Source organism: Dendrobates tinctorius, unplaced genomic scaffold (assembly GCF_039654945.1).
Source record: "Dendrobates tinctorius isolate UK_male_01 unplaced genomic scaffold, ASM3965494v1 ptg000075l, whole genome shotgun sequence".
NCBI classification, from domain to species: Eukaryota; Metazoa; Chordata; class Amphibia; order Anura; family Dendrobatidae; genus Dendrobates; species Dendrobates tinctorius.
In genome coordinates, this window is record NW_027361743.1 from 40,745,555 (window position 1) to 40,772,211 (window position 26,657).

The window sequence follows — 26,657 nt, forward strand, 5'->3', positions numbered from 1 at the left end:
CTATTCCCCTTAATTATTTTTAGATAAGTGACTATAAGATGGCCACAAGATTATGAATAGTTTTTGTTAATTACTTTTTAACACATTTTGAATAAAAGCGATGTTTTTATATCGTTCTGTATCTGACATTTAGTGTTTAAGTCGGTGATGTTATATATGTATCACACTATATATAATATGACAGTATATACACAAAGTATACACATACACAGTATATACACACGGCATATTCAGTGTATATACCCTGGTCAGACCCCTTTTTTCAAACATGCTTTTAACTCGCCTCACAGAGTGGCCTCACATCTGATGTTTGTGTAACTAATAATAATAATAATAATAATAAATTTTTATTTCTATAGCGCCGACATATTCCGCAGCACTTTACATTTCAGAGGGGACTTGTACAGACGATAGACATTACAGCATAACAATAATCATATAGATCATAACAGATACCAAGAGGAATGAGGGCCTTGCTCGCAAGCTTACAATCTATGAGGGAAAAAGGGAGACACGAGAGGTGGGTTGTATAGTAACAATTGCCCTGATTGTATGGACCAGCCATAATGTTAAGTGTGTAACAGTACAGACACAGAGGGCTAATAGATGCATAAAGCATGTGGGAACATGATGCGGGGAACCTGTTTATGGTAAAACTTTTGGCTGTGCCACACAGGGATAGATTAGGTTAATGTGTTGAGGTGATAGGCCAGTCTGAATAAATGCGTTTTCAGGGCACGCTTAAAATTGTGGGGATTGGGGACTAATCGTATTGACCTGGGAAGTGCATTCCAAAGAATTGGCGCAGCACGTGTAAAGTCTTGGAGACGGGAGTGGGAAGTTCTGACTATTGAGGATGCTAACCTCAGGTCATCAGCAGAACGGAGGGCGCGGGTAGGGTGGTATACTGAAGGAAGGGAGGAGATGTAGGGTGGTGCTGAGCCATGGAGGGCTTTGTGGGTGAGGGTAATAAGTTTATACTGAATTCTGGAGTGGATGGGTAGCCAGTGTAATGACTGGCACAAGGTAGAGGCATCGGTGTAACGATTGGCGAGGAATATGATCCTGGCTGCAGCATTCAAGACAGATTGGAGAGGGGAGAGTTTGGTAAGAGGGAGACCGATTAGAAGAGTTACAATAGTCGAGACGAGAATGAATAAGAGAAACAGTAAGAGTTTTTGCAGAGTCAAAAGTAAGAAAAGGTCGAATTCTAGAAAAGTTTTTGAGGTGCAGATGACAAGAGCGAGCCAGTGATCGAATGTGGGGGGCAAAGGAAAGCTCGGAATCAAGTATGACCCCAAGACAGCGGGCATGTTGCTGGGGAGTAATAGTAGAGCCACACACGGAAATGGCAATGTCGGATATAGGTACATTAGTAGAGGGAGGAAACACCAGGAGTTCAGTCTTTGACAGGTTCAGTTTCAGATATAGTGAGGACATGATGTTAGACACAGATGTTAGACACAGTAACTACCCATTGATTTTATGTATGTTTATTATGTTTATACTATTTAATATTTGTATGTCCGTTCAATAAAATAATATATTTATATCTACATATGAGTGGTTATACATTATTTTTTAGGCTGTTGATGTATGTATACTGTAGATATAATTAGGTTGTTCTATTTCTTAGACCAATATGACGATCAGGCTGAGAATGGATCATAGAGAAGCCTGTTGGAAAAACACCCTTGCAATGACCTTAGCATGGTATCGGACCCGTGTCTCTGAGACAGAAGTGTCCTATACCCTGTATGTGTGATTTTAAAAAAGGAACCATAAACTACCTTGATAAAAACAAAAAAGTGCACTTTATCACACAAATGAATTAAAGGGAGTTTCTAGGTCTCCAAATTGATGGTCAACATTAGGATAGGCATTCAGTATGAAATTAGTGAGGGTCCAACCACAAGCAACCCTGACGATTAGTTGATGATGAGGCGGTAGCGCTCCAATGCAGACCACCTTCACTGCTTACCAGCCACAGCTCAGTACTTTCGGTAGTGCCCGTGCCTGGTATTGCAGCTTATTCAACTGTGATATTTGCTTGGTACTGAAATTTGAAGACATCAATAAGTAAAAGGGCATTTTCATCCCAAGCTTTTATGGCAAATCTACGATTTATGACAACAAAAGTCTAACCCAATTGTGGGATCTACATCCAACTCAAGAACAGGACGTGATCTTGCACAGCTGTGAATAGAGAAATGTGAACACATGTCCTGCCCTCAATCCACTTACACTGGAGTACTAGAAATAGCCAAGCAAACTTTCTTAACTATTTTTGAAACTCTGAAAAAAGCAAATAGAGATAGGAATCCATTTGTGCCATCTAATTTTTTGCATTGCCCACATCCGAGGCTCGCACCTATCAGACATTCATGGATCATCACATAGATCACACTAAAGGCATTAGGAGAAAAAAATCGAAAGTGAAGTTACACATTAAGCTTGACTTGAAAAAGATTTCTGCTGCTCGTATTTATGGTGATCGAATATTACTCTTCCACTCAATCCAAAGACAATCCATTGATTTGAATGACAACTGATTAATGGTCAATTTCCCTTATTTTGCTGCTGTAGGAAAATAATTCACTTACTACCAGTTTTCCTAATGATGGCTGATGTGATCTGCTTATCCATAAGATACTCATCTAACAAGGATTATCCAATATGGAGAAGCCAATTAATCAGTATTTCAATAAGCCTATCACAGGTTAGGTTTCCAATGACAAAATTAAATGTCTCTTTATCCTGCTCATCACTAGACACATATGGTAAGATATCACTAGACAGTACAGGTCAGAGCTTGGTTATCATGTGAATTGCTAATGTCCTCTTTAATAGCAACAACTGCTCTGGAATTATCACAGTTAAGTGTTTATCCCATCACAGCTAATAAGGTCACTAATGGCCAACGCACAGTTATTTATCTGGTAGGGGACCATGTAGGATAAATTAATCTCCTGTGGTCGAAAATGTGGACAGTACTAATAGCACATTTCTGTAACTGTATCATAATTGCTAATCCTATCCTCAGCTTGATAACGTCATTGCATGTAAAAATTGGCTGCTAGATGTACAAGTAATGCTTGGTTTATCCGTCCTATTGAAGTAACTTACATCACGAGCAATGGCTACTAATTAAAGCTGGCCATACACATTAGATGGCTGTTGGGCATATGATACCTAAAGCCCCCTTCACACATAGCGAGATCGCTACGATCTCGCTACATGTGACTCTTACCTCCGACCCGACCTCCCACTGGACATGGTTGATTGCGCAAGATCGTCCTGGTCCATTTCTCATCGTCGGCTTCCTGCTGGTGCCGACGAGCGACTCCATGGACGCGGGAGGAAGTCGTCACCAGAGCTGCCGTCTGACAGGTAAGTAACGATCGCCGACCGCTGCTGCATCGCTGGTGAGATCTGCCTGTTTGGCAGCTCACTAGCAACCATTTAGCGATGCACCAGCGATCTTGACCGGGTTGTATCGTTGTCGGGATCGCTGGTGCATCACTAAATGTAACGGGACCTTTAAGCCCCCGTCACACTCAGCAAGATCGCTAGCGAGATCGCTGCTGAGTCACAAGTTTTGTGACGCAACAGCGATCTCGCTGTGTGTGACACGCATCAGCGACTGGCCCCCCCCCGCCGGGTATCGCTGATCGTGCTCTTATGTCCTGGGCCATTTTTTGATCGTTGGTCTCCCGCTGGCCAACACACATAGCGTGGCAGCGGGAGACCATCGATCAGCGAGCTCCCAGCGTTGTAAGCAGGCTCGGACTGGCCCACAGGGTAACAGGGGAATCCCCCTTTGGGCCCCTGTGCAGATCTGGGGCCCCAACCCCACTATATGAATAGTACTTGGCATAATTAACTTGATTTTACTCTGTACAGAAAAAAACAGCATCTCATCATTCATTAGCCAAACTACCTAGCTTATTATTATTTAGAGATATAGGTACATTTGTGAATGAGGGTAGTGTAATATTTGTACGCAGGTGAAAAGTGGGCCCCTCAAAGTCAATGTCACTAGTGGGCCCTTGCCACCCAAGTCTGACACTGGCTGTAAGCAGACACTGGGAGCTGGTATCCAAGGTAAACAGCGGGTAACTAAGCGACGCGCGCTTGTTACTCACGTGGTCGCTGGTCCTGATCGCTGGTGAGATCTGCCTGTTTGACAGCTCACCAGCGATCATGTAGCGACACACCAGCAATCCTGACCAGGTCATATCGTTGTCGGGATCGCTGGTGCGTCGCTTAGTGTGACGGGGCTTTACCCTATCTTTCAGCCAACAGCCATCTTAGTTAACACTCTCATACATAGTAGCACTCGCTTGGCTTGGCGCTCGTGTGTTCTCTGTGAGAACACTGTCACCTTACAGGTTGGGCAGAGTCTTATTTCCTGGAGAACAATTGTCACGTGCCCCGTCCTGAGTGACACAGCCAGCAGGCCGGTAACTGATACAACAGGACGCGGCACGTGTAACTGTCCTATGTGACGCGGCCAGCAGGCCGGTAACTAATACAATAAGACAAGGGGAATAGGGAAAACCTGGGTAACATTAACAATGGTGGCCCTGCGATAGGGAAACGGGGAAGTGGAGACCTCCTGCACTCCCCTGAGTCAGTGTCTCTACACTCCTAACGTTCTGTTGGCCGGTTCCGCACCGGGCGACGATCAGGAACCTCAAAATCCTGACTCGCCCTGCTTCTAAACCATCACTAGAGAATTGGTTGGTGCGGAAACTAATCCCACCACTGCACTAAACACACATAAGGAAAAATGACAAAACAGGGGAACACCACTTAGCTTTGCTCTGTTGCTTACGCTCCCAGCAACAGAGCCCACCACCTGCGTGCATCTTTTCCTCCACTGTGTCCGACATCTGGGTGCACTGTCCAGAAACGGACCTTCTCAGCATCATAGTGCAGCCTTGGAGCAAACAGAGTCCACACCTGTGTGCAACTGTCCAGAAACAGAGTACCGCAAATGAGTCCAGCTTTTCTGCCAAAAAGTCCAGCATGCTTGAGTCCAGCTCTCAGCAACCAAGTCCAGCATTTTGAGTGCAGCTCTACACCATAGCTGCCACTCCACCAATCCATGCATGAACTCCTTGCTGACACCATAGCTGCGACTCCACCATGCCATGCCAGCACTCCTTGCAGACACCATAGCTGACACTCCAGGGATCTCACTGCCTGTGACTCTCCTTTAGTTCCATCCTTCACCCAGGCTTGCTTGCAAATGAATACTTTATCACCAACAGTGATTAACACACCTGATACTCTCTTATAGAGCTAACACACCTGTTACATGATTACGTGCACAAACTAAGGTAACCAGAGTGCAATGACCCTAATGGCCACCGGGGGGAAAACTACAACAGAAATCACCACAGTGCAATGACCCTAATGGCCACCGGGGGCAAAACCACCTTTGGCTCACAGCCAAGGGAAAAAAAAAGGTTACTTTGTGCATTTAATCTGTCAGATCCGACCTGGATCATGACAACAATGCACTTGGCATCCAGTAATTAGGCATACCCTATCAACAGAATCCACAAAAGAAAAAAGGTATCACTCATCAAGTTAAGGAAACTTCATGCATTTACTGACATATAAATCACATGTCGGGCCGGGGGAGTGACATAAGGAGTGCGGAAAGGCTGACAACGGCCGTTTCGTGCTACAAGAGCGCTTCGACGGGTTCATTATACCCTATCAACATCTCCCCCAACAATTAGCTGGGTGGTACCCCCATGCACATTAGCTGGCTGTTGGGCGTATGATGCTTCGCCCAATCGTTCGGCCAACAGCCATTTTAGTTGACACTCGCACACATAGTAGCGCTCGCTTGGCCTAGCTCTCTTGTGTTCTCTGTGAGAACACCGCCACCTTTTATGTTGGGTAAGGGCTTATCTCTTGGAGAACAATGAAATTGGCATTCAGTAATTAGGCATAACCGATCAACATCTCCCCCAACAATCAGTTAGGCGATGCCTCCCATACACATTAGACCGCTGGTCGAACCCGTTGATATGAGCGGGTTCAGCCGACATTAGTTTAATGTGAACGAAGGGTCTTAAATCAAGAGATCACCTTCAATGTTATGAGGAATAGAAGATACAGCACCGGTGATGAGCCCACACTCATGGGGAGAAGTCACTCATCAGGGGGTTATGTCTGAAAAGTACTCTCTAAAGGGTAAGGCTGGGTTCATAGGTTGCATATTTGTGGTGGGTTTTCCACACGTAAACTAGGCAGCATTTTACTATAATAGCAAAAGTTGTTCCACTACTTTACACTAATTTTCACTGATGACCTATCCTAAGGTAGGTAGGTTATCAATATGAGACTGGTGGAGGTCCGACACCCAGCAACGGCCCTGACCAGATGAGCCGCCAGCAATTAGCATTTGCGAAGCTCAACAGCACAGCTCCGTCAAATGGTTAATAGCCACTGTCAGGTTTGTGAGGATGGAAAATAACCTGTAATTCATATATAGGTAAGTAACACAAAATCACATCCCAAACACATTACTTAAGGTAAATATTAAGCGGGCAACCCCTTTAAGTTAAAAAAAAACACTATTTGTCAACAGACTTTTACATATGGAACACATAGAACGGCTGTATAGTTGGTTGTCCCCCAGTAAAAATGTTTAATTATCTGTGGAAATGTAATGTGTCAGTCATGAGAAACAGAACATACAGTAGATGCCAAATGCAAATCAGGCTGTAAGTGCATTTGGGGTGTGTCAATGCATTTAGAAAAAGCAGCGCAGTGACATGATCTTAATGCACTTTCCATACAATCTGCATATGGCTTCTATGCTGAATTTTTCATGATGGGCACATCGGATTTCTACAAAAAAGGAATAATTTTTACTGGGCAATAAGCGAATGTACATCTGACAGTTTTCTTTGTCTATTTATTTTCTTACTTATAAAGCGTCATTAATTCCGTAGTGCTTTACAGACATCAATGTCTCCATTGGGGCTCACAATATAAATTGCCAGTATGTGTTTTTTGTAGGGGCAGAATCTTGAGTATCCAGAGGAAACCAACACAGAAACAGAGATCACATACAAAGCCTTTGAGATGTTGTCTTTGGTGGGGTTTTAATCCAGGACTACAGCGCTGTGATGCAACAGTGCTAACCATTGAGCCAATGTGCTGTAAAATTATTGCGACTGCTGTTAACATTATCTACGAAAAACAAGAAAGTAAGAATTACCTGCAAAGTGGTTCTACATGGTCTCTATCGAGGAAATCATGATCACGTTTCACTGATCCAATATCAATTGGAAACTGAGAATCTGAAATGATAAATTGCATAGTTGTGACACATCACTACCTACCCAAATGTTCCCAAAAACAAATTGTAGTAGCAGAAAAAACATAGCACTGTGGGAAAAGCATATGAATTTTATGTTGGCTTGAATCCTCCCATCTCTGCTCCTAAAGTAGTAATTGTGACTGAGTCACCTCTCACAGACAAGCCGTGAGTCAGGACAGTCAAGGTCAATAGCCAGGAGGGTACATCATAAACAGAGGGAAGAGACAAAGGCATAGTCAAATAACAGTCCGAGGTCAAAATACCAGGTGGATATCGGTTCACAGTAAAGGGGTTAAATAAACAGATGGTCAGAATGAGGTCCAAGGTCAGGCAGCGATAGATCAACAAGCAAAGCACTAAGAATAGAGAAAACAAACCACACTGAGCTGAAGCTACAGCTGACAGCTATCTGGAACTGCCAGCCAAGTTAAGAAGCTGAGAAATGAATGGAACAGGGAGCAAAAGGCAAGAGCCCAGCATCTCCCAGTCTCAGATTGCACGGTCAAGCTGTCAATCAAAACACAAGCAGCTCAGCGTGCCCCTGCACTAGACTGGACAACTGAGCTGTCAATCACTGCACAGACACCTCAGCATGCCCCTGCACCAGACTGGATGATTGAGCTGTCAATCACTGCACAGACAACTCAGCATAACCCTGCACTAGACTGGACATCTGAGCTGTCAATCACTGCACAGACACCTCGGCATGCCCCTGCACCAGACTGGATTACTGAGCTGTCAATCACTGCACAGACAGCTCAGCATGCTCCTGCACTAGACTGGATAACTCAGCTGTCAATCACTGCACAGGCACCTGAGCATTCCCCTGTACCAGACTGGATGACTGAACTATCAATAACTGCACAGACACCTCAGCATTCCCCTGCACTAGACCGGAGAACTGAGCGGTCAATCACTACACAGACACTTCAGAATGCCCCTGCACCAGACTGGATGACTGAGCACTTCACAGACAGCCAGCCAAGTTAAATAGCTGAGAAATGAAGGGAACAGGGAGCAAAAGACAAGAGCCCGGCACCTCCCAGTCTCAGATTGTATGGTCGAGCCGTCAATCAAAACACAAGCAGCTCAGCATGCCCCTGCATTAGACTGGACAACTGAGCTGTCAATCACGGCACAGACAGCTCAGCATGCCCCTGCACCAGACTGGATGACTGAGCTGTCAATCACTGCACAGACAGCTTAGCGTAACCCTGCACTAGACTGGACAACTGAGCTGTCAATCACTGCACAGACACCTCAGCATGCCCCTGCACCAGACTGGATGATTGAGCTGTCAATCACTGCACAGACAACTCAGCATAACCCTGCACTAGACTGGACATCTGAGCTGTCAATCACTGCACAGACACCTCGGCATGCCCCTGCACCAGACTGGATTACTGAGCTGTCAATCACTGCACAGACAGCTCAGCATGCTCCTGCACTAGACTGGATAACTCAGCTGTCAATCACTGCACAGGCACCTGAGCATTCCCCTGTACCAGACTGGATGACTGAACTATCAATAACTGCACAGACACCTCAGCATTCCCCTGCACTAGACCGGAGAACTGAGCGGTCAATCACTACACAGACACTTCAGAATGCCCCTGCACCAGAGTGGATGACTGAGCACTTCACAGACAGCCAGCCAAGTTAAATAGCTGAGAAATGAAGGGAACAGGGAGCAAAAGACAAGAGCCCGGCACCTCCCAGTCTCAGATTGTATGGTCGAGCCGTCAATCAAAACACAAGCAGCTCAGCATGCCCCTGCATTAGACTGGACAACTGAGCTGTCAATCACGGCACAGACAGCTCAGCATGCCCCTGCACCAGACTGGATGACTGAGCTGTCAATCACATACAAATTACAGATATCACTTACAGTAAACAAACTAACAATCACAGACTGATATAGATGGGAGAGAGGACCCTGCCCTTGCGGGCTTACATTCTACAGGATGGTAGGGAAGGAGACAGTAGGTTGGGGGGTTGCAGCAGCTCCGGTGATGGTGAGGGGGTAGCTCCGGTAGTGGTGAGGAGGCAGCAGGGTCATTGCAGACTGTAAGCTTTCCTGAAAAGGGGGGTTTTCAGGTTCCATCTGAAGGATCCGAATGTGCTTGATAGTCGGACGTGTTGGGGCAAAGAATTCCAGAGAATGGGGGCTATTCGGGAGAAGTCTTGGAGGCGGTTGGGTGAGGAGTGAATAAGTGTGGAGGAGAGAAGGAGGTCTTGGGATGACAGGATATTACGTGAGGGAAGATATCGGGAGATTAGTTCAGACACATATGGGGGAGACAGGTTATAGATGGCCTTATAGGTCAGTATAAGTAATTTTAACTGGATACACTGAGGGAATGGGGGCCAGTGAAGAGATTTTCAGAGGGGAGAAGCGGAGTAGTAGTGAAGAGAAAGATGACAGTCTGGTAGCAGAGTTAAGGATGGACTAGAGAAGTGTGACGGTGTTAGTAGGGAGGCCACAGAAAAGGATGTTGCAGTAGTCGAGGCGGGACATGATGAGGGCATGCACAAGCATTTTAGTAGATTGAGGGGTGAGGAAAGGATTTATTCTGGAAATATTTTTGAGCTGGAGGTGATAGGAGCTGGGAAGAGCTTGAATGTGCGGTTTGAAGGACAGGGCAGAGTCAAGGGCTATTCCGAGGCAGCGGACATCCAGTATGGAAGAAAGCGAGATGTCGTTAATTGGGATAGATAGGTCAGGTAAGGAAGATCTGTGAGATGGAGGAAAGATGATGAGTTCAGACTTGTCCACATTGAGTTTTAGGAAGCGAGAGGAGAAGGAGAATATGGCTGATAAACACTCCGGGATTTTGGACAGCAGAGAAGTGACGTCTGGGCCAGAGAGGTAGATCTGAATGTCATCAGCATAAAGGTGGTACTGGAATCCATGGAACTTTAGGAGTTGTGCCAGGCCAAGTTTATAGATTGAGAAGAGTAGGGGTCCTAGAACAGAGCCTTGGAGGACTGCAACAGAGAGGGGGCAGGATGAGGAGGTAGTGTGGGAGTGGGAGACGCTGAATGTGCGGTTGGAAAGGTATGAGGAGATACAGGATAGGGTGAGATCTTTGATGCCAAAGGAGGAGAGGATCTGTCGTAGGAGGCAGTGGTCAATTGTGTCGAAAGCAGAGGAAAGGTCTAGAAGGAGGAGTATAGAGTATTGTCCATTAGCTTTGGCTGTTAGGTCGTTAGTAATTTTGGTCAGGGCTGTCTCAGTGGAGTGATGGGGGCAGAAACCAGATTGTAGATTGTCGAAGAGCAAGTTAGATGAGAGGTGGGAGGAAAGTTCAAGGTGGACATGCTGCTCCAGGAGTATAAAATACACTGAGGGGTGGAATCGTTAGAGTAATATTATTTATCTTCCAGCTGGACATATAAAATACAGGCGGTTTATTATACATACAAACAGGAATCAATGCTAAAAACACCAAGAAATATGACAGGCACAGGAAACAGGGTGCTTTCCAAAAGGGTTTACAGTATTCAATTGTGAGGGTAGGGGCTGATTATAGTGTTGTGCAGGGAAAACAGGGGTATTGCCAGGTACAAGACTTTCACAAAAGGTGGGTATTTAGGCTGCTTTTGAAGGGTTCGGAGGTGGGGAGACTGATTAGTTGAGGTCGAGTTCTAGAGTTGTTGGGGATGCATGAAAAAAATCTTGGAGATCATAAAATGAGGAGAAATCAAGACAAAAGGAAAGAAAAAGATCGCATGAGGATCAGAGGTTACGTATGGCTATGTAGCGGGAGATTAGACTAGAGATGTGTGAAGGGGAAAGTATAGATAGGCTCACATGACATTGTTTGGAATACTTTCACTGGGTGATGGCTAATGCTGGCTTTGTATGAGTCGGAAATGAGTGAACAAGTGTTCTTAGTAACACTTGTTCCTGACTATCGAGACAATTAAACAAGCCGACAATTATTTGGACAAACAAGCAGAATGCTCATTCGCCGTGTGCGATGATTTTTAGTCAATGGCAGCAGCACATCGTCCTGTTAACATGGCAGTGGTCAGTGGGCCTTGGAAACATGAAAGTTATCATTGGTTTTTGTGAACATGCCTACGATCATTGGTCCTTGTAAACATGGAAGTGAACATATGCCCTTGTAAATAGGACATTGATCATTGACCATTGTAAACATAGAAGTGATCATTGACCTGTGTAATAATGGCACTGATCATTGACCTGTGTAATAATGGCACTGATCATTGACCTGTGTAATAATAGCACTGATCATTGGCCTGTGTAATAATGGCACTAATCATTGACCTGTGTAATAATGGCACTGATCATTGACCTGTGTAATAATAGCACTGATCATTGGCCTGTGTAATAATGGCACTAATCATTGACCTGTGTAATAATAGCACTGATCATTGGCCTGTGTAATAATGGCACTGATCATTGACCTGTGTAATAATGGCACTGATCATTGACCTGTGTAATAATGGAACTAATCACTGACCTGTGTAATAATGGCACTGATCATTGGCCTGTGTAATAGTGGCATTGATCACTGGCCTGTGTAATAATGCCAATAATCATTGACCTGTGTAATAATGGCACTAATCATTGACCTGTGTACTAACGGCACTGATCATTGGCCTGTGTAATAATGGCACTGATCATTGACCTGTATAATAATGGCACTGATCATTGGCCTGTGTAATAATGGCACTGATCATTGACCTGTGTAATAATGGCACTGATCATTGACCTGTGTAATAATGGCACTGATCATTGACCTGTGTAATAATGGCACTAATCATTGACCTGTGTAATAATGGCACTGATCATTGACCTGTGTAATAATGGCACTGATCATTGACCTGTGTAATAATGGCACTGATCATTGACCTGTGTAATAATGGCACTGATCATTGGCCTGTGTAATAATGGCACTGATCATTGGCCTGTGTAATAATGGCACTAATCATTGACCTGTGTACTAATGGCACTGATCATTGGCCTGTGTAATAATGGCACTGATCATTGACCTGTATAATAATGGCACTGATCATTGGCCTGAGTAATAATGGCACTAATCATTGACCTGTGAAATAATGGCAGTAATCATTGACCTGTGTAATAATGGCATTGATCATTGGCCTGTGTAATAATGGCACTGATCATTGACCTGTGTAATAATGGCACTGATCATTGACCTGTGTAATAATGGCACTAATCATTGACCTGTGTAATAATGGCACTGTTCATTGGCCTGAGTAATAATGGCACTGATCATTGACCTGTGTAATAATGGCACTAATCATTGACCTGTGTAATAATGGCACTGATCACTGACCTGTGTACTAATGGCACTGATCATTGACCTGTGTAATAATGGCACTAATCATTGACCTGTGTAATAATGGCACTGATCATTGACCTGTGTAATAATGGCACTAATCATTGACCTGTGTAATAATGGCATTGATCATCGGCCTGTGTAATAATAGCACTGATCATTGACCTGTGTAATAATGGCACTAATCATTGACCTGTGTAATAATGGCACTGATCACTGACCTGTGTAATAACGGCACTAATCATTGACCTGTGTAATAATGGCACTGATCATTGACCTGTGTAATAATGGCACTAATCATTGACCTGTGTAATAATGGCACTGATCATTGACCTGTGTAATAATGGCACCGATCATTGACCTGTGTAATAATGGCACCGATCATTGACCTGTGTAATAATGGCACTGATCATTGGCCTAAGTAATAATGGCACTGATCATTGACCTGTGCAATAATGGCACTTATCATTGGCCTGTGTAATAACGGCACTGATCATTGACCTGTGTAATAATGGCACTAATCATTGACCTGTGTAATAATGGCACTAATCCTTGACCTGTGTAATAATGGCACTGATCATTGACCTGTGTAATAATGGCACTGATCATTGACCTGTGTAATAATTGCATTGATCGTTGGCTCTTGTAAGCATGGCACTGATCATTGGTCCTCGTAAACATGGAAATGACCAATAGCCCTTGTAAATATAACATTGATCATTGGCTATTGTAAACATGGACGTGATCATTGACCTATGTAATAATGGCACTGACCATTGGTTCTTGCAAACATGGAAGTGAACAATTGCCCTTGTAAATGGGACAATGATCTTCGGCCTGTGTAATAATGGCACTGTTCGTTGGCCTGTGCAAATATGACATTGATCATTGGCCATTGTAAACATGGATGTGATCATTGACCTGTGTAATAATGGTACTGATCATTGGCCTGTGTAATAACGGCACTGATCATTGGGCTGTGTAATAACGGCACTGATCATTGGCCTGTGTAAATATGCCAGCAATCAGTCAGGACATTTAAAGGGTGCTTATTATGGGCGCAAAAATGCCCATGTCAAAATACCCGTACAGTTTAGAATGCATCATCTGGCAGGGGGCAGTGCTAGAAGTATCTCTAGCTTGAGCTGCCCAGTATTAATATCATTTCATAAAATTCAATCAAGGATACAAAAGTGAGGACGGATTTGTTCATCAGACACCTTTGTAGTCTGCGGCCCATCCCCCAACATAATCTTTTAACCCCCTCTAGCTCTCGAATCGTTGTCACGCACAGCTCAGTAGGTTTATCCTGCAGACAGGGGTCGGGACACCTCAATTATTTTGCTTATTACATAAATATTATTATTGAGTGCACACCGTTACTACTGTATCAAGGACTGGGTGGTCCTGATGAATGGGATCCGCTGTTCTCAGGATGACTATGTTTTAGTGGCTGGCATAATTATGGTTTTAAAGCTCATAAAAATCAGCCTTCCCGGAATGTAAAGTGCGATGGAACAGAATGATGTCATGGATGAAAAGCCTGGCAAATTCCATCAGAAGGCTTGATGGCGTTACCTTCATAAAGCTGAGCATACTGAGGAAATCCAGCCGCCCGTAACCACTCACATGCTTCTTTCGCCTCGAGTTCTGAAAAAAAAGAAACAACATAAAGTGAATGTGTTGCCTGGACATTCATGCTTTATGGATACAGAACCTCATAATTCATTTGTGAGTTGCTAGAATCATAGCAGAGAAAGGAAAATACGTCACGCACACATTCCTAGCAAGCATGCTGCAGTATGACCATAAGTTACCCAGGCTGAAAATGATTGCAGAACATTTCTTAAAATATGCACATTTCTAATTAGAATCCAGGGTTTGTTTTTGTTATTCTAGCAATTAATTTGATTTAAAACCATTACTAAAGCATGACCAATTACAGAGCTCTCCTGCACCTCTGTGTGCCTCAGACAGATAGTCTATGAGGCCACTCGCACATCCGTGATTTTTGTGGGGTGAGAGGTCCACGCAAAATTGCGAAGACGTATCAGATTTCAATGTCAATGGGTGGGCAAAAAAAAAATCAGACTGCACTCAGCTGACATTCGAGTGAGATATTTTTTTAGCTCCTTAACGACCCCAGGGGTATTTCAGTTTTTTACTTTCTGTTTTTTGCTCCCCTTCTTCCCAGAGCTATAAGTTTTTTTTATTTTTTGGTCTATATGGTCATGTAAGGGTTTGTGTTTTGTCAGCTGTATTTTTGAACGACACCATTGGTTTTAACATTTTGTGTACTGGAAAATGGGGAAAAAAATTCCATGTGCGGTAAAATAGCAAAAAAAGTGCAATTCCACAGTTGTTTTTACCATCTTCACTAAATGCTAAAACTGACCTGCCATTATGATTCTCCAGGTCATTACGAGTTCAGAAATACCAAACATGTCTGGGTTCTTTTTTTATTGAAGTGGTGAAAAAAACAAAAAAGTTGTTTAAAAAGAAACAAAAACAAATGACGCCATTTTCCGAGACCTATAGCGTCTCCATTTTTCGTGATCTGGTGCTGTTTGGGGGCTTATTTTTTTGTGCACCGAGCTGACAACCACAGAGGTCTGCTGCAGAACTCTGGCTGTCATGCCGACCCTTCCGTGACGCACGATTATGTGACGGGGTCACCGATGGGAGGGATTAGCAACGCGCTTCTGGTAAACGCGAGTTAAATGCCGCTGTCAGAGATAGACAGTGGCATTTAACTAATTAACAGCTGCGGCTGGATTGCGATTCCACCCGCGGCAGTTGCGGGCACATGTCTGCTGTATAGATTATCTGTCATGTGCCCGGGAAGGTGCGGGCTCAGCGTCGGAGCCCGCTCCAAATTGGGGGGAGTCCGGCATGGGCGTACTTTTACACCCAATGTCAGAAGGGGGTTAATTTCTCAACGATCAAGAAAAAACGACATTCGAACCACACTCGGATCAAACTCATAAAAACTCTGATCAGAGTCTTGCTGCCATATGTAAAGTATCAGTAAAGCTCTGACTCTTCTCCAGCTCACATGTTTAAATCTATATGTTTACATAGTTTGTAAGGTTCAAAATAGACATGAGTTCATACAGTTGAGCCTAAGTTCCTGCAATACTGTTCCACAGGAAGGTAAAATCCCTCATGAGAAAAAAAAAAAACAGAACAAAACAAATTTTCATATCTTAGGTTGAAAAAATCTGTTCCCTAAGAACAGAACATCTCATGTAAACCTAGTAACCACAATATGTAATACAATTACACTCAAAAAAAGGAATCCAGTGGATCTACCCACCCCAAAAAAAATATCCCCAAGCAGAGAGCTCTCAAGTGTCACCTTCCTTATAGTAAAGAATCCCTCATTTGCTGATGAAGAAACCTTCTTTCTGCAGGATGAAAGGTCATCTTGCATAATTATAGATCAAATAAATGAATGCACACACCATATATATCTACTAAATCTTGTAGACTGTGAGCCCTCGCGGGCAGGGTCCTCTCTCCTCCTGTACCAGTCGTGACTTGTATTGCTTAAGATTACTGTACTTGTATTTATTATGTATACCCCTCACATGTAAAGCGCCATGGAATAAATGTCGCTATAATAATAATAATCTATAATATAATGCTAGGAGCGTCACTCTTTCCGAAGCCTTTATAGACTGCGCAAGTGCGACACACCTGCGCAGTCTGGACCCCAGAGTTACGCGTCAGGGGATGAGGATTGTGGCCCAGGAGATTGCGGTATGCGTAAGCACCGAACGCATACCGCGATCTCCGGCACAACAACTTACCTATCCGGTATTGCCGCGGGGTCTATTTGGGTCGGAGGCCGAGACGTGAATCCTCCGCATGGGTATAGCGCACTTCAGCCGCCATTTTGTTGGTGGGCGGAAAGTATTGAAATAGGGCCGTGATGTCAGGAGAAGGCAGGTTGTGGCGCAGGAATCGGCGCCTGCGTAGTCCAGTCCATGCTTTATGGCACCAATTTTATAGATACGTCAGCGGAGCAATCCAGCCACTTTTTAGTCTATATATATACACTCACTGGCCACTTTATTAGGTACACCTGTCCAACTGTGTGTTAAGACTTAATTTCTAATCTGCCAATCACATGGCGGCAACTCAGTGCATTTAGGCATGTAGACATGGTCAAGACAATCTCCTGCAGTTCAAACCGAGCATCAGTATGGGGAAGAAAGGTGATTTGAGTGCCTTTGAACGTGGCATGATTGTTGGTGCCAGAAGGGCTGGTCTGAGTATTTCAGAAACTGCTGATCTACTGGGATTTTCACGCACAACCATCTCTAGGGTTTACAGAGAATGGTCCGAAAAAGAAAAAAAATCCAGTGAGCGGCAGTTCTGTGGCCGGAAATGCCTTGTTGATGCCAGAGGTCAGAGGAGAATGGGCAGACTGGTTCGAGCTGATAGAAAGGCAACAGTGACTCAAATTGCCACCCGTTACAACCAAGGTAGGCAGAAGAGCATCTCTGAACGCACAGTGCGTCGAACTTTGAGGCAGATGGGCTACAGCAGCAGAAGACCACACTGAGTACCACTCCTCTCAGCTAAGAACAGGAAACTGAGGCTACAATTTGCACAAGCTCATCGAAATTGGACAGTAGAAGATTGGAAAAACGTTGCCTGGTCTGATGAGTCTCGATTTCTGCTGCGACATTCGGATGGTAGGGTCAGAATTTGGCGTAAACAACATGAAAGCATGGATCCATCCTGCCTTGTATCAACGGTTCAGGCTGGTGGTGGTGGTGTCATGGTGTGGGGAATTTTTTCTTGGCACTCTTTGGGCCCCTTGGTACCAATTGAGCATCGTTGCAACACCACAGCCTACCTGAGTATTGTTGCTGACCATGTCCATCCCTTTATGACCACAATGTACCCAACATCTGATGGCTACTTTCAGCAGGATAATGCGCCATGTCATAAAGCTCGAATCATCTCAGATTGGTTTCTTGAACATGACAATGAGTTCACTGTACTCAAATGGCCTCCTCAGTCACCAGATCTCAATCCAATACAGCATCTTTGGGATGTGGTGGAACGGGAGATTCGCATCAGGGATGTGCAGCCGACAAATCTGCGCCAACTATGTGATGCCATCATGTCAATATGGTCCAAAATCTCTGAGGAATGCTTCCAGCACCTTGTTGAATCTCTGCCACGAAGAATTGAGGCAGTTCTGAAGGCAAAAGGGGGTCCAACCCGTTACTAGCATGGTGTACCTAATAAAGTGGCCAGTGAGTGTATATATATATTTAATAAAAGTTTAAACATATACTGTATCTTTGTACTGTGTTAGCCAGTAGACATCATCTTTGACAAAATGGGGGCGCAGGATGGGAGCAGCACATGACAGGATGGGGGCGCAGGATGGGAGCAGCACATGACAGGATGGGGGCGCAGGATGGGAGCAGCACATGACAGGATGGGAGCAGCACATGACAGGATGGGAGCAGCACATGACAGGATGGGGGTGCAGGATGGGAGCAGCACATGACAGGATGGGAGCAGCACATGACAGGATGGGGTGCAGGATGGGAGCAGCACATGACAGGATGGGAGCAGCACATGACAGGATGGGGGTGCAGGATGGGAGCAGCACATGACAGGATGGGAGCAGCACATGACAGGATGGGGTGCAGGATGGGAGCAGCACATGACAGGATGGGAGCAGCACATGACAGGATGGGAGCAGCACATGACAGGATGGGGGCGCAGGATGGGAGCAGCACATGACAGGATGGGAGCAGCACATGACAGGATGGGGGTGCAGGATGGGAGCAGCACATGACAGGATGGGAGCAGCACATGACAGGATGGGAGCAGCACATGACAGGATGGGGGCGCAGGATGGGAGCAGCACGACAGGATGGGAGCAGCACATGACAGGATAGGGGCGCAGGATGGGAGCAGCACGACAGGATGTGAGTACCACATGACAGGGTGGGAGTGCAGGATGGGAGCAGCACATGACAGAATGCGGGTGCAGGATGGGAGCAGCACATGACAGGATGTGGGCACCACATGACAGGATGGGGGCGCAGGATGGGAGCAGCACAAGAAAGGATGGGGGCGCAGGATGGGAGCAGCACATGACAGGATGGGGGCGCAGGATGGGAGCAGCACGACAGGATGGGAGCAGCACATGACAGGATGTGAGTACCACATGACAGGGTGGGGGTGCAGGATGGGAGCAGCACATGACAGAATGCGGGTGCAGGATGGGAGCAGCACATGACAGGATGTGGGCACCACATGACAGGATGGGGGCGCAGGATGGGAGGAGCATGACAGGATGGGAGCAGCACATGACAGGATGGGGGCGCAGGATGGGAGCAGCACATGACAGGATGTGAGCACCACATGACAGAATGGGGACGCAGGATGAGAGCACCACATGACAGAATGGGGGCGCAGGATGAGAGCACCACATAACAGGATGGGGGCGCAGGATGAGAGCACCTCATGACAGAATGGGGGTGTAGAACTGGAGTAGCACATACCAGGATGTGGGCAGCACATACCAGAATGGGGGCGCAGGATGGGAGTAGCACATGACAGCATGGGGGTACAGGATGGGAGCACCACATGACAGTATGGTGGCGCAGGATTGGAGCACATGACAGGGTGAGGGCACAGGAAGAGAGTAGCACATGACAAGATGGAGGCGCACAAAACAGGATGAGGGCGCAGGATGGGGGCTGCACAAGATAGGAAGGGGGCGCAAGATGGTAGCAGCACATGACAAGATTAAGGCACAGATGGAAGCAGCACATACCAGGATGGGGACCATTTACCAATATAAATGCTCGCCACCCGGGCGTAGAATGGGTTCAATAGCTAGTAATATATATCTAAATATACTGTATATACTGTGCTCAGCATAAATGAGTACACTCCAACAGATTTGTCAGAAAACCTTTAGTTTCCTTTCAGAATCAACTTTTCTATGCGATACCAAACTACAAAATACTCCCGCAAATGTGGGCCATAGATTGCAAAAAAAGTGTTATTTTGCACACCCAAAAAAGTAATTTTTCCAACAAATTAATTCAAGTCCATGTTGCAAAAATTAGTGCACAAGCAAAGCTAAAGTTAAGACTACGTAATTCTATTTAACAAGAACAATCATGGGTAAGTCATTAAACAGGGGTATTACCATCTAAAAAATCCTATCCCAATATGTTGGGGGGGTGAAATAATTATAATATTAGGAAATACCTCCTATTAAAAATGTAGTATAGTACTTCTGATTCACTATGTTGCTTAATCCCCTGTGTAAGGCATTGCAGTAGCTTAGGTAACCATGGTTATGACCGCTAACAGCTAACTAGCTAATTGTCACTCTATGAGTGGTCGTAACCATGGATACCTTAACTACTGGAATGCCCTGCATAAGTAACATAGTGAATTAGAAGAACTATACTACATTTCTAATTGGAGGTATTTGCTAATATTATTCTTATACCTACTATAGAGATGTGTATACCCCTTTACCAAAGAAAACCCCTTCCCATTTCATGCTGTCAGCAATGGCACCACATGGAAGAGAAATACTATTGTAGTACAGAAACACGGAGGGCACCATCAAGAAGTCAAACCAATAGAGAGGGATCCAACCACCGTATGTCTTAATTAAATAGTACACAACCAGAGGCAAAGAAGACATACACAAACAGCAGGGATCACCATGAAAACAGTCACAAACTTATTTCTTAGAACACACAAAGCACAAAAAGATACTAAAAACATTTAAAATATACAGTGGTTAATAACCATAAGCTGTATATATGGGAGCAAACACAGGCCCTATACAAAATCCGCTAATTACGCACAGAATGTCACATACAGCATGTCCACAATATATACCATTATAATAAGAAGAGGTCTTGTGTTAAAGTACAGGAGAAAATCCTAGTTGTAAATACGATTTGTATACACAAGAAATACAAAAAAATGACCTATACAAATTTACTGCAGAGCATTTTTACACCAGAGTGTGAGCCTAAATTCCTTGCTGCAGCCGATGATAATATGCAGATAAAGTGTACAAAATTGCTGAAGCAAAGAATCACAGCTATAGATAGTGGGGATAGGGTTAACGCACCAAATAACAGTCCATTAGGGTGGAGGTTGGAACACCAACCAGTAGTCAATAAATAAATCAATATACCAAAGGGTAAAAAATAGCGCCAGTAGCAAGAGATTAGCAACCCTTCCTAGAATACTTTACCACCCCAGCAAGCTGAAATAGGACATACTCATTCAGTATAGGTAGCCATTATACATAGATTAGTATGGAGGGGCATAGTGTCGCTCCCATAACCCGACGCGTATCTTCACCGTCGTGACTTCATCAGGGGTAGAAGAGAGTTTCTCCATCTTCTCCATTCTGTCAGTTCGTGAAAATCATAAACTTGAATGGCCGAGGGCGATCCGATTCTCAGAGGCAAGTCGTGAATACTGCGATTGTTTCCTTTGACCACTCGGTCTGAAGAAAAAAATTATACATGTGCATTGCCTCATTGAGTAACATTGGTCCAAATGCAATACAATTTTTGACGGATAGCACTTGGATGGTCATCTGCACGAGCCCTAAGACTGATTGGAGGCCATGGAAAAAATTGGAAAATATCGGAACCAATGATGAAAGCGAATGGTGACTCTTGCTGCAGGGTTTCTGATTGCAGACAAGACTGTCTAGCTCGTGGTCAGCCAGGTAGACATTGTAGCAGTTGAGTATCGAAAAGTCAACTTTGGTAGCCACTTGGGTCATGAATTCTGAAGATCTTGTGTAAGAAATAACAGTTGTAGTAAGAGATGTTCTGGATGTGGAGAATGAAGGACTAAGCTGATGGTTACACCAAGGAGTTGGCATATGACATAGTACCATGTACATAAGCCATCTTTAGACTCTGTCCCTTGTCCATGGACGTGTGTAATAAAAGATCGCTGGTTGATTAGCTTGATGAGTGAGCTCTCCCATGTCTATGTTAGTGGTTGCAGAGATATAAAGCATCCTGGAAGGTACAGGAGATTCCGCTAATATGCGATCGTTGTAAGAAAGATCTCGTTTCTTCCCCAGCGTAAACAATAATAAAAAAAAACAAAACTTGGGAATGTAAAAAGACTCAAGAAAACTCACAAGCTATATTTTTGCATAGATGATTTTTTTTATAGTACAGTAGGACATGAACGTAAGACACAGCGCTAACCCTCCAGCGTAAACACAACTTCAACTGAGACCTTTTGAGTTTTGACTAAACACATTAACAATCGTTAGCGGAGCCAATCTGAACGACCGTTCTTTGGCCCAATGTTTTTGCTGGAAAGCCTCTGCGCCAGCTCATTAGTCTTTATTTACTTAGACAGCAGTTTAATGCCTTGGCCTCTGTGACTTTGTAACATGTGGGAGAACATACAGTTCTTATTAACCAAAAAAAAGACTCTACGTATCCTTAAAAGAACAGATCTGCGCCCAAGGAAACTCTGCTGCGGTCAGTCTAAGAGCGGCCGCTGTCTGATGGACATTGGGATTTTATATCTGTCACTATCAAGTTACTATATGGGTCAAAAGAATTTCTGGCAGGTCTAGAAGATTGTGTCTGCTAAGAGGGGCAGTCAGGACAATATCACTGATTTATTTATGAGGCTCACAGCTCTTCTCCAGTATATAAAACTGTACTTATATAGTATAGCAGTGCTATAATTATATAATATAACAACACTAGACTTATATAATATAATAATACTATACTCATGTAGTATAACAGTACTACAATTACGGTATAAAATATAACAGTACTATCCTCATACGGTATAATAGCACTATAATGACATAGCAGTACTATAATTACATAATATAACAGCACTATAATTATTTTAACATTACAATAGCTAAATAGTATAATAATATTATAATTATATAGCAGCACTATACTTGTACTGAATAACAGTACTATAATTATTTAAAGGGAATTGTTGCCATTAACCTGCAAACATGGGGTTAATCTGCAGGTTAATAGTGTTGCTAACCTGACCACTGTCGGGAGGAAATTAACTTTATTCCCCAATCAGCATTAGGGCTGGATGTCAGTCAGTGCCGGGGATGCAGTTATAGCCCCCACGCGCTACATTATAGACACAGAGGCTGAATCCACGCCACCGCCGCAGCCATGACTGAAAGCTGAACGTTGCCGGGGGGAATAAAGTTCACTTCCTCCCAGCAGCGGGGCTCTAAGTCCGGGCGCAGGTTCAGAACGTTATTACCATGCAGATTAACCCCATATCTGCAGGATAATGTGTGACAGGTTCCCTTTAATACATACAGCATAGTGTCTTGTGTTGGTTTGTAACTGAAATACTGCCACCATGTGGTTGCTTGACCACTAGACATGCTGAGGCATTTGTGCATGTTGGCCAATAGAGTGTGTGGACCGCACACTGAGGGAGAACGAAGCCGTGCCATCCACTCATCAGTGACACCTGCTACACTCACACCGGAGCGCTGTACAGGAACATAGAGCGTGATGTGCCCATTACCAACCAGCGAGGAGAAGGCAGCCGTCTCATCTAAACTCACTGCCCTGTATTCAGCCTGCGCTTTTGGCTCAGCTGCTCCTGCTTCAAAGTCATGGCCCCCATTGAAGTGCTAAACAGGGATGTACCGCGTGATCTGTGTGGAACCAAGCTGGGGAGGGCAATGCTTATCAAATTCCCTGCACACCGGTTCATGCTGCATTCAGCGCCCACATTGAGGCGTTGAACAATATACACAAATTGCGGGGTGAAAACTCTGCCCCTAAAGGGAATCTGTCAGCAGGATTTTGCTATGTAATCTGACAGTAGCATTAAGTGTCGACTGAGACATTGATTCCAGCTATATGTCACTTAGTTTACTGGGGGCAGCAATTGTGACGGAACCAAAGTTTTCTCTGCTGCAGATCCACCCTTTCTCTGAATGCCGAGCTGCATATAACCCGCCCACACCACTGATTGGAAGCTTTCTGTGTACACTCTGCATACGCCAATCACTGGAGGGGGTGGGGCTGAACTGCCTGGCAGTAGGACAAGTAGTCCAAATGTGATAATCTCCTGCTGATAAAACAATGATTTTAGAAAAATTACACTAAGCAGCCCAGTAAGTGACACATCGCCGAAATCAGTGTCTCTACACCTACATAATGCTATGCTCAGATTAGGTAGCAAAAACCTGCTGACAGATTCCCTGGCAAATTTGATTTTTATTTTTTTTAAATCTCTCAGAATGTTGTAAAAATTTCTGCTTAAAATTTGATCAGAAATCCACAATAAATACGCTCGCAACCGAATCTGCATTTGCTACTGTGGCACCCCAGGAGTCCGGTTGCCACAGTGGCATTGCCTCCCTCACAGGGAGGAATGTCATGCCTGGAATCAAGGAGGGGTCCCATTACCAGGTACCAGTAGGAGAGAAGTCGAGTAGAACCTGGGGAGTGGAGCTGGGATTAAACTCACCCCAGAGGTGAGCGCTAGGAACCGGATACCGGAGTCCGTGGTTGCACGGGTACTGAAGTCCCGACAGCTAAATCCGGAGGGCAGGGGACTGCAGGTCTCCTGGCCCGTTCTAATACCAGGTGGCACAACATCATACCAGAGCCTGGAGCTGACACAAAGGAGCGGCACCAGTGATAGGCTCGAGCTGCCTGCCATGCGGGCAACGGTTTGTTTTTTTAAAACAGAGACAGTAAGCAGCAGGAGGGTGAGCTGTTAGGCAGCGAGGGAAAAGGGAGGACAGCACAGAAGGAAGGGCTTCGTACCTACCTGGCCAGGTGTATCCAAAATTGCTTCCAGGCTGCCCGGCTCTCCATTGCGGTCAGTTACCAGTGCCCTGGTCTGTACTATCAACCATCAAGTAAAGGAAAATAAAACTACAGCCCTTGTGTCCTCCAGTGATCTCTTGCGCCCTGGGTCCTGTACCACAAGGTACACGACATAAACAGAACCGGTAGCCCTGGGGCTCCTCTCCACCTGTTGGGAACAGAACCATCCCAGCTGCGTCACCTTTAGCAGCGTCGGCCTTCCGTTGCCGAACACCACAGGTGACGTCATGTTAAATCCCATATACATATTCCCCATTTTACGGCACAGCCAGGGCCACGGAGTCGGGTCACGGCCCCGTGACTTCCCCAAAGAACTGTCCGACCCGGTTCCGAGTACCCCACGGCCCTGGTGGGCACGCCACTACTTGCAGATTTTGTTGGATTCCACCCCACTCCAATACAAGGCATAACATAGGGTAAAATAAGAATGAAGTTCTGCACAAGAATCAGCATCCTACAGATTTGAAATCCATTTTTGGGGTTTTTTTTGGAAGTGGGGATAGCCCTGTAACACAAACTATATTATACAACAGCAGAGCCAGATGAACAGTGCGAATAAGCTTTACTTACAGTATATGAAACAGGGAAACCGCAGAGGAGAACATGAGATGTTATAACCTCTATGGAGGAACATTGGGTAAAGCGGAGCTGGCTTCTCTGGACATCATTACTAAACCCATTATGTGATCATTGAAGTCTTCAGACGCACACAATGATTTCTATCATCCATCACCAGGAAGTCAAATCCAAAACACGACAACAAAACATGATGAATCAGGATTACATAACGGTAATAGGAAATGACCACCCACCAGCAGCACGAGGGTCTGTGTCTCATTATAGATGTTCTGCAAAACAACCTCAGCATTGGCGTTTATAGGGCTGCACATATGAGGAGGATAGGATTTTAATAAGCCTCTCTAGTTATTTCTCTCTCCCTCTGGCGATGCCAAATATCCACTACGTGACTCATTGTTTATTCACTTAATCAAAATGTATTTGTCATATACAGTATATGGTAGGAGTTACATTTTTTCTTGGCCTTCCACACAGGAATGTCTCCAGACATAGTCAGATGGAGCCTGTATAATGGATGGTGCAAGGAGTTTGATTAAAGTGGTTGTCCGCTACTTTTACATTGTTGGCCAGTCCTTAGGATAGGTCATCATTGTCTGATTGGCACCCAACACTGGGCACCCCGGGCGATCAGCTGTTATTGGAGTCGGTGGTCGTACTCACTTGCTCCGTCTACTTGTAGTGGCCGTCGCCACCCGCATCCCATTGCTTTGAATAGGAAGAGGTAGATGTGCAGTACCCAGCCCCGGCCACTAAAAGTAGACGGAGCAGTTCTGCAACTGAGTACTCCCAATCGGCGCCCGCTGACACCGATATCAGCTGATCGGCGAGGTTGCTGGGTGTCGGACCCCGGTCGATCAGACATTGATGACCTATCCTGAGGATAAGACACCAATGTAAAAGTAGTGGACAGCCTCTCTAACTGAGTGTATGTTCAAATCAAGATTTTTTAATATGGATTTTGGAGCAGATTCGACTTCAAAATCCGCATGACAACAGTTTCAAATACTCTTTGAAAAAGATTCATATCCATTTCATATGGGGTGCACACCTAGAGTGCTGTTTTTTTCACAAATTTTTTTCACGAGGAAAAAGAAGAAACGTGTCAATTTTTGAGCAGTTTATGCTTGAAAATCGATCCACATTTGACTACTGAATAAACAGAAAACAATGCACCAAACACAAAAAAAACATAAAAACACACCAGCCACAAATATCCACATAAAAAACTGTGTGATCATAACCTTATAGTAAAGCGTTTGTGTGCCAGACCCCCATAACACAATTGGTTTATTCAATAAGGGCATGTGGTCAGCAGTCAATCTTCAGAAATCACCAGCGATCGACTAATGTGACTAAGCGGAGAAGCGTCTGTTCATTCATTCGACAGCCACAGGTAAAGGTGTGAGCCGCTCTGGCTAATATAGGTTAAAGGGGTTGTCCGGTCACACCATATTGATGATCTATCGATTTCTCACCAATAGGTTATCATCAATATGAGAT

The 26,657-nt window shown here is 44.7% G+C and overlaps 1 protein-coding gene across 5 annotated transcripts in view; it reads right to left on the bottom strand.

The window, feature by feature from the left end:
- STARD13 (StAR related lipid transfer domain containing 13) overlaps positions 1–26,657 on the bottom strand; it is a 254,912-nt gene that overhangs the window by 59,748 nt on the left and 168,507 nt on the right. For all 5 annotated transcript variants that reach the window (XM_073583197.1, XM_073583200.1, XM_073583196.1 and 2 more), the window contains exons 2-3: positions 14,260–14,331; positions 7,247–7,328 (exon numbers count right to left, since the gene is read on the bottom strand). In XM_073583197.1, the coding sequence (XP_073439298.1) occupies positions 7,247–7,328; positions 14,260–14,331 (154 nt within the window). The remainder of the gene's footprint in view (positions 1–7,246; positions 7,329–14,259; positions 14,332–26,657) is intronic.